The 9,160-nt window shown below is 65.9% G+C and overlaps 1 protein-coding gene across 1 annotated transcript; it reads right to left on the bottom strand.

Annotated features, from left to right (window-relative positions):
* Window positions 1–234: 234 nt before the first annotated feature.
* On the bottom strand, window positions 235–7,093 carry LOC148590082 (RNA-binding protein 10-like; the record flags this gene model as incomplete). The annotated part of the gene is made up of 4 exons (XM_088539496.1): window positions 235–338; window positions 3,304–3,375; window positions 5,881–6,069; window positions 7,028–7,093. Coding segments are annotated over 4 exons (431 nt in total), but the record flags the coding sequence as incomplete, so codon positions are not given.
* Window positions 7,094–9,160: the final 2,067 nt, after the last annotated feature.

The following is a 9,160-nucleotide window of genomic DNA, read 5'->3' as shown; positions in this document are numbered from 1 at the left end:
CCCAGTCGCATTTCCAGGTCCCTAATCCCATTTTTGGGGTCCCCAGCCCCATTTTGGGGTCCCCAGTCGCATTTCCAGGTCCCTAATCCCATTTTTGGGGTCCCCAGACCCATTTTTGGGTCCCCAGTCCCATTTTGGGGTCCCCAGCCCCATTTTTGGGTCTTTCGGCCCGTTTTTGGGTCTTTCGGCCCATTTTGGGGTCCCTTTTCCCGTTTTGGGGTCCCCGGGACTCACCCGGCGCCCGGGGGGGCCCCCCCGACCTTCCTGCGTTTGGGCTCGGGAGGGTCGGGGACCCCAAACTTCTCCCGCCGCTCGGCCGCCCGGTCCCGGTACCGCATCTGGGGGGGCCCGTGGGTGCTGGGACCCCCACGCGCCCCACGGAGCCCCATGGAGCCCCATGGGCCCCCATAGACCCCCCCAGCACCCATGGGTGTCCCAGGACCCCCATAGAGCCCCATGGGCCCCCATAGACACCCCCCAGCACCCATGGGTGTCCCAGGACCCCCAAAGACCTCAAGGGAGCCCCATGGAGCCCCATAGAGCCCCATGGGCCCCCATAGACCCCCCCAGCACCCATGGGTGTCCCAGGACCCCCATAGAGCCCCATGGGCCCCCACAGACCCCCCCAGCACCCATGGGCTCCCCGGGACCCCCATAGAGCCCCATGGGCCCCCATAGACCCCCCCAGCACCCATGGGTGTCCCAGGACCCCCATAGACCCTCATGGGCCCCCATAGACACCCCCCAGCACCCATGGGTGTCCCAGGACCCCCAAAGACCTCCAGGGAGCCCCATGGAGCCCCATAGAGCCCCATAGAGCCCCATGGGCCCCCATAGACCCCCCCAGCACCCATGGGTGTCCCAGGACCCCCATAGACCCCCAGGGAGCCCCATGGAGCCCCATAGAGCCCCATGGGCCCCCATAGACCCCCCCAGCACCCATGGGCTCCCCAGGACCCCCATAGAGCCCCATGGGCCCCCATAGACACCCCCCAGCACCCATGGGTGTCCCAGGACCCCCAAAGACCTCCAGGGAGCCCCATGGAGCCCCATAGAGCCCCATAGACCCTCATGGGCCCCCATAGACCCCCCCCAGCACCCATGGGTGTCCCAGGACCCCCATAGAGCCCCATGGGCCCCCATAGACCCCCCCAGCACCCATGGGTGTCCCAGCACCCCCAAAGACCTCCAGGGAGCCCCATGGAGCCCCATAGAGCCCCATGGGCCCCCATAGACCCCCCCAGCACCCATGGGCTCCCCGGGACCCCCATAGACCCTCATGGGCCCCCATAGACACCCCCCAGCACCCATGGGTGTCCCAGGACCCCCATAGACCTCCAGGGAGCCCCATGGAGGCCCATAGAGCCCCACGGGCCCCCATAGACCCACCCAGCACCCATGGGTGTCCCAGGACCCCCATAGAGCCCCATGGGCCCCCATAAACCCCCCCCAAGCACCCATGGGCTCCCCGGGACCCCCATAGAGCCCCATGGGCCCCCATAGACACCCCCCAGCACCCATGGGTGTCCCAGGACCCCCATAGAGCCCCATGGGCCCCCATAGACCCCACCCAGCACCCATGGGTGTCCCAGGACCCCCATAGACCCCCAGGGAGCCCCATGGAGGCCCATAGAGCCCCATAGAGCCCCATGGGCCCCCATAGACACCCCCCAGCACCCATGGGTGTCCCAGGACCCCCATAGACCCCCAGGGAGCCCCATGAAGCCCCATAGAGCCCCATAGAGCCCCATGGGCCCCCATAGACCCCCCCCAGCACCATGGGCTCCCCGGGACCCCCATAGACCCTCATGGGCCCCCATAGACACCCCCAGCACCCATGGGTGTCCCAGGACCCCCATAGACCCCCAGGGAGCCCCATGGAGCCCCATAGAGCCCCACGGGCCCCCATAGACCCCCCCAGCACCCATGGGTGTCCCAGGACCCCCATAGACCCCCAGGGAGCCCCATGGAGCCCCATAGAGCCCCACGGGCCCCCATAGACCCACCCAGCACCCATGGGTGTCCCAGGACCCCCAGGGAGCCCCATAGACTCCCATGGAGCCTCATGAGCCCCCCAGCACCCATGGGCCCCCCAGGACCCCCATAGCCCACCCATGGACCCCATGGAGCCCCACAGCCCCCCATGGACCCCCTCCCAGCACCCATGGGTGCCTGGGACCCCCATAGACCCCCATAGCCCCCTATGCCCTCCCCCAGCACCCATGGGTGCCCGGGACCCCCATAGACTCCTATAGACCCACATGGACCCCCCCCAGCACCCATTGACACCCCAGACCCCCATGGGTCCCCATAGACCCAACCCAGCACCCATGGGTGCCCCAGGACCCCCATAGACCCCCTTAGCCCCCCATGCCCTCCCCCAGCACCCGTGGGTGCCCAGGACCCCTATAGACTCCCATAGACCCCCATGGACCCCCCAGCACCCATGGGCGTCCCAGGACCCCTATAGACCCCCATAAACCCCATAGAGCCCCACAGCCCCCTGTGCCCCCCCCCCCCAGCACCCATGGGTGCCCGGGACCCCCATAGCCCCCCATGGAGCCCCATAGCCCCCCATGCCCCCCCCAGCACCCATGGGTGCCCGGGACCCCCATAGACCCGCACAGCCCCCTGTGTCCCCCCCCACCCACACAGCACCCATGGGTGCCCGAGACCCCCATAGCCCCCCATGGACCCCAATGGAGCCCCATAGCCCCCCATGCCCTCCCCCAGCACCCATGGGTGCCCAGGACCCCCATAGACCCCCATAAACCCCATGGGGCCCTACAGCCCCCCCATGCCCCCCCCCCCAGCACCCATGGGTGCCCGGGACCCCCATAGCCCCCCATAGTCCCCCATGCCCCCCCCCCAGCACCCATATTGCCCAGGACCCCCATAGCCCCCCATAGCCCCCATGCCCCCCCCCCCAGCACCCATGGGTGCCCGGGACCCCCATAGCCCCCCATGGAGCCCCATAGCCCCCCATGCCCCCCCCAGCACCCATGGGTGCCCGGGACCCCCATAGCCCCCATAGTCCCCCATGCCCCCCGCGCCGTGCCCCCCCCCAGCACCCATGGGTGCCCAGGGCCCCCATAGACCCCCATAAACCCCCATAGCCCCCCCCGCCGTGCCCCCCCAGCACCCATGGGTGCCCAGGGCCCCCATGGACCCCCATAAACCCCATGGGGCCCTACAGCCCCCCCATGCCCCCCCCCCCAGCACCCATGGGTGCCCGGGACCCCCATAGCCCCCCCATAGCCCCCCCATGCCCCCCCCAGCACCCATGGGTGCCCCCGCCCCCACCTCGCCCTCGCTCCGCTCCAGCCCCTCGGGGGGGGGCGGGGGGGCCCCGCGTCGCTGCAGCTCCAGGTTTTGCTGGGGGGGGGGCAAAAGAGGGGGGGGTCAGCACCCGGGGGGGGTAAATACCCCCCTAGGGGGTAAATAACCCCCATGGGGTGAATAACCCCCCCATGGGGTGAATAATCCCCTCCCATGGGGTAAATAATCCCCCCATGGGGTAAATACCCTCCTAGGGGGTAAATACCCCCCCATAGATTAAATAACCCCCCCACAGGTTAAATAACCCCCCCATGGGGTGAATAATCCCCCCCATGGGGTAAATAATCCCCCCATGGGGTAAATACCCTCCTAGGGGGTAACTACCCCCCCATAGGTTAAATAACCCCCCCATGGGGTGAATAATCCCCCCCATGGGGTAAATAATCCCCCCATGGGGTAAATACCCCCCTAGGGGGTAAATACCCCCCCATAGGTTAAATAACCCCCCCATGGGGTGAATAACCCCCCCATGGGGTAAATAATCCCCCATGGGGTAAATACCCTCCTAGGGGGTAAATACCCCCCCATAGGTTAAAGAACCCCCCCATGGGGTGAATAATCCCCCCCCCATGGGGTAAATAATCCAACCATGGGGTAAATACCCCCCTAGGGGGTAAATACCCCCCCATAGGTTAAATAACCCCCCCCATGGGGTGAATAATCCCCTCCCATGGGGTAAATAATCCAACCATGGGGTAAATACCCCCCTAGGGGGTAAATACCCCCCCATAGGTTAAATAACCCCCCCATAGGTTAAATAACCCCCCCATGGGGTGAATAATCCCCCCCATGGGGTAAATAATCCCCCCATGGGGTAAATACCCTCCTAGGGGGTAAATACCCCCCATAGATTAAATAACCCCCCCATGGGGTGAATAATCCCCTATAGGGTAAATAACCCCCTATGTGGTAAATACCCCTGGTATGGGGTAAATAATTCCCCATGGGGTAAATACCTTGCCATGGGGAAAATACCCCCTGTGGGGTAAATACTGCTTGTATGGGGTAAATAACCCCCCCACAGGGTAAATGTCTTGCTATGGGGTAAATATCCTCTACGGGGTAAATACATCTTGTATAGAATAAATAACCCCCCCACAGGGTAAATACCCCTTATATGGGGTAAATAATCCCTTATGCAGTAAATACCCCTTTTATGGGGTAAGTAACTCCCCCCATGGGGTAAATACCCTACCATGGGGTAAATAAAACCCTACAGGGTAAATATTCCTCGTATGGGGGAAATACCCCCCCATGGGGTAAATAACTCCCACCATGGGATAAATAACCCCCTATAGAGTAAATACCCCCCCATGGGGGAAATACCCCGCTATGGGGTAATTGCCCCGGGGGGGTGACAAATGCCCCAGTGGGTGTTTTTGAAGCACAAGGGGGGGCATTTTCACCCCATGTACCCCCCCATACTCGGGTATTTCCCCCCATACCCGGGTATTTGCCCACCTTGTGCAGCCCCGAGAGCTGCTGGTGCCGCAGCATCCCCAGCGGGTATTTACCGCAATACCCGGGTATTTATCCCCCATCCCGGGTATTTACCCCCATACCTGGGTATTTTGGTACCTTGTGCAGCCCCAAGAGCTGCTAGTGCCACAGCACCCCCGGGCGGGCATTTACCCCCATACCCGGGTTTTTACCCCCCAATACTCGGGTATCTGCCCCCCTACCCGGGTATCTACCCCCATACCCAGGTATTTACCCCCATACCCGGGTATTTACCCCAATACTCGGGTATTTACCCCCATACCCGGGTATTTGGGTACCTTGTGCAGCCCCGAGAGCTGCTGGTGCCGCAGCACCCCCGGGCTGGTATTTACCCCCATACCCGGGTTTTTACCCCCAATACTCGGGTATCTACCCCCATACCCGGGTATCTACCCCCATACCCGGGTATTTGGGTACCTTGTGCAGCCCCGAGAGCTGCTGGTGCCACAGCGGCCCTGGCGGGTATCTACCCCCATACTCGGGTTTTTACCCCAATACTCGGGTATTTACCCCCATACCCGGGTATTTCGGTACCTTGTGCAGCCCCGAGAGCTGCTGGTGCCACAGCGGTCCTGGCGGGTATTTACCCTAATACCCGGGTATTTACCCCCATACCCGGGTACTTACCCCCAATACTCGGGTATTTACCCAATACCCGGGTATTTCCCCACCTTGTGCAGCCCCGAGAGATGCTGGTGCCGCAGCACCCCCGGGTGGTTATTTACCCCCCATGCCCGGGCATTTCCCGCCATACCCGGGTATTTACCCCCAATACCCGGGTATTTACCCCCCCCAGTACTCGGGTATTTCCCCACCTTGTGCAGCCCCGAGAGCTGCTGGTGCCGCAGCACCCCCGGGCGGGTATGTACCCCAATACCCGGGTATTTACCCCCATATTCGGGTATTTACCCCCATACCCGGGTATTTACCCCCACACCCGGGTATCTACCCCAATACTCGGGTATTTACCCCCCCCCCCCCAATACTTGGGTTTCTACCCCCATACCTGGGTATTTACCCAACACCCAGGTATTTGGGTACCTTGTGCAGCCCCGAGAGCTGCTGGTGCCGCAGCAGGGCCTCCTTGCTGGGGAAGCGGCGCCGGCAGAGCAGACAGGCCAAGCGGCGCCAGTCGGTGAGCGGGGCCGCCCGCTCCGGGCCCAGGCGCTCCGGCTCCTCCTCGCTCTCGCTCTCCCCGCTGTAGGCGGCCACCAGCCCCCGGGGGGGGCTCTGGGGGGGCAAAAGGGGGGGCCCCGGCGTCCGGGAAGGGCCCAGGCGTCCGGGAATGGGGCACAGGGATGGGGAAGGGGCCCAGGCGTCCGGGAGGGGCCCAGGCGTCCGGGAAGGGCCCAGGCGTCCGGGAATGGGGCACAGGGGTGGGGAAGGGGCCCCGGCGTCCGGGAGGGGCCCCGGCGTCCGGGAAGGGCCCAGGCGTCCGGGAATGGGGCACAGGGGTGGGAAGGGGCCCCGGCGTCCGGGAATGGGGTCACATGGATGGGAAGGGGCCCAGGCGTCCGGGAATGGGGCACACGGATGGGGAAGGGGCCCAGGCGTCCGGGAATGGGGCACACGGATGGGGAAGGGGCCCAGGCATCTGGGAATGGGCTTACAGGGGTGGGGAAGGGGCCCAGGCGTCCGGGAGGGGCCCAGGCGTCCGGGAAAGGGGTCACACGGATGGGGAAGGGGCCCAGGCGTCCGGGAATGGGGCACAGGGGTGGGGAAGGGGCCCCGGCGTCCGGGAATAGGGTCACTGGGATGGGGAAGGGGCCCAGGCGTCCGGGAGGGGCCCCGGCGTCCGGGAATGGGACTGTGGGGATGGGGAAGGGGCTCCAGCCTTTGGGAATAGGTTACAAGGATGGGGAAGGGGCCCAGGCGTCCGGGAATCGGTCAGAGGGATGGGGAAGGGGCCCAAGTGTCCGGGAAGGTCCCCAAGTGGCCGGGAATGGGATCGGGGGGGTTGGGAATGGGCCCAGGTGTCCGAGAATGAGCTTGGGAATCTGGGAATGGGCCCAGGCGTTCGGGAATGGGGTCACATGGACGGGAAGGGGCCCAGGCGTCCGGGAATGGGGTCACTAGGATGGGGAAGGGGCCCCGGCGTCCGGGAACGGGGTCACATGGATGGGAAGGGGCCCAGGCGTCCGGGAATGGGGTCACATGGATGGGAAGGGGCCCCGGCGTCCGGGCTCACCAGCCGCTCCTCGCTCGCCATCTTGGGCAGCTCCAGCGCCGGGTGCTGCCGCTCGGCCAGGGCGCCCTGCGGGGACCGGGGCACCCGTGGGTGCCCCATAGGGCTCAATGGGGGGACGAGGCACCCGTGGGTGCCCCATAGGGCTCAATGGGGGCCGGAGCACCCACGGGTGCCCCATAGGGATCAATGGGGGGACGAGGCACCCGTGGGTGCCCCATAGGGCTCAATGGGGGCCGGAGCACCCACGGGTGCCCCATAGGGCTCAATGGGGTTTTGGGGCACCCATGGGTGCCGCCCACAGGGTGCCCCATAGGGCTCAATTGGGGCCAGGGCACCCACGAGTGCCCCATAGGGCTCAATGGGAGCCAGGGCACCCGTGGGTGCCCCATAGGGATCAATGGGGGCCAGAGCACCCGTGGGTGCCCCATAGGGATCAATGGGGGCCGGGGCACCCGTGGGTGCCTCATAGGGCTCAATGGGGGGCAGGGCACCCGTAGGTGCCCCATAGGGCTCAATGGGGGAACGGGGCACCCAGGGGTGCCCCATAGGGCTCAATGGGGGGACGGGGTACCCGTGGGTGCCTCATAGGGCTCAATGGGGGGCTGGGCACCCACGAGTGCCCCATAGGGCTCAATGAGGGGACGGGGCACCCAGGGGTGCCCCATAGGACTCAATGGGGGCCGGGGCACCCGTGGGTGCCCCATAGGGCTCAGTGGGGGGACGGGGTACCCGTGGGTGCCTCATAGGGCTCAATGGGGGCCGGGGCACCCGTGGGTGCCCCATAGGGCTCAATGGGGGGCTGGACACCCGTGGGTGCCCCATAGGGCTCAATGGGGGCCGGGGCACCCGTGGGTGCCCCATAGGGATCTATTGGGGGCCAGGGCACCCACGGGTGCCCCATAGGGCTCAATGGGGGGCAGGACACCCGTGGGTGCCCCATAGGGATCAATGGGGGAACGGGGCACCCATGCGTGCCCCATAGGGCTCAATGGGGACCGGGGCACCCATGGGTGCCCCATAGGGATCAATGGGGTCCGGAGCACCCACGGGTGCCCCATAGGGCTCAATGGGGTCCGGAGCACCCATGCGTGCCCCATAGGGCTCAATGGGGGGCAGGGCACCCGTGGGTGCCCCATAGGGCTCAATGGGGGGACAGGGCACCCGTGGGTGCCCCATAGGGCTCAATGGGGTCCGGAGCACCCACGGGTGCCCCATAGGGCTCAACGGGGGGCTGGGCACCCGTGGGTGCCCCATAGGGCTCAATGGGGGGACGGGGCACCCACGGGTGCCCCATAGGGCTCAATGGGGGGCAGGACACCCGTGGGTGCCCCATAGGGATCAATGGGGTCCGGAGCACCCACGAGTGCCCCATAGGGATCAATGGGGGCCGGAGCACCCATGGGTGCCCCATAGGGCTCAATGGGGGGCCAGGGCACCCACGAGTGCCCCATAGGGCTCAATGGGGGGACGGGGCACCCGTGGGTGCCCCATAGGGCTCAATGGGGTTTTGGGGCACCCATGGGTGCCGCCCACAGGGTGCCCCATAGGGCTCAATTGGGGCCAGGGCACCCACGAGTGCCCCATAGGGCTCAATGGGGGGCCGGGGCACCCGTGGGTGCCCCATAGAGATCAGTGGGGGGCTGGACACCTGTGGGTGTCCCATAGGGATCAATGGGGGCCGGAGCACCCACGGGTGCCCCATAGGGCTCAATGGGGGGCAGGACACCCGTGGGTGCCCCATAGGGCTCAATGGGGGGACGGGGCACCCACGGGTGCCCCATAGGGCTCAATGGGGGGCTGGGCACCCGTGGGTGCCCCATAGGGCTCAATGGGGGGACGGGGCACCCGTGAGTGCCCCATAGGGCTCAATGGGGGGCTGGGCACCCGTGGGTGCCCCATAGGGCTCAATGGGGGGCCGGGGCACCCACGGGTGCCCCATAGGGATCAATGGGGTTTTGGTGCCCCCTGTCCCCACATTGTCCCCCCGTGTCCCCGTGTTGTCCCCATGCAGCACCCGTGGGTGCCCCCCATGTCCCCTTGTTGTCCTCCCTTATCCCCGCATTGTCCCCGTGTTGTCCCCATGCAGCACCCATGGGTGCCCCCCATGTCCCCTTGTTGTCCTCCCTTGTCCCC

Source organism: Tinamus guttatus, unplaced genomic scaffold (genome assembly GCF_059628265.1).
Source record: "Tinamus guttatus ecotype Peru unplaced genomic scaffold, ASM5962826v1 Tinamus_guttatus_pri_ptg001761l, whole genome shotgun sequence".
Taxonomy (NCBI): Eukaryota; Metazoa; Chordata; class Aves; order Tinamiformes; family Tinamidae; genus Tinamus; species Tinamus guttatus.
This window is presented reverse-complemented; position numbering and strand designations above follow the sequence as displayed.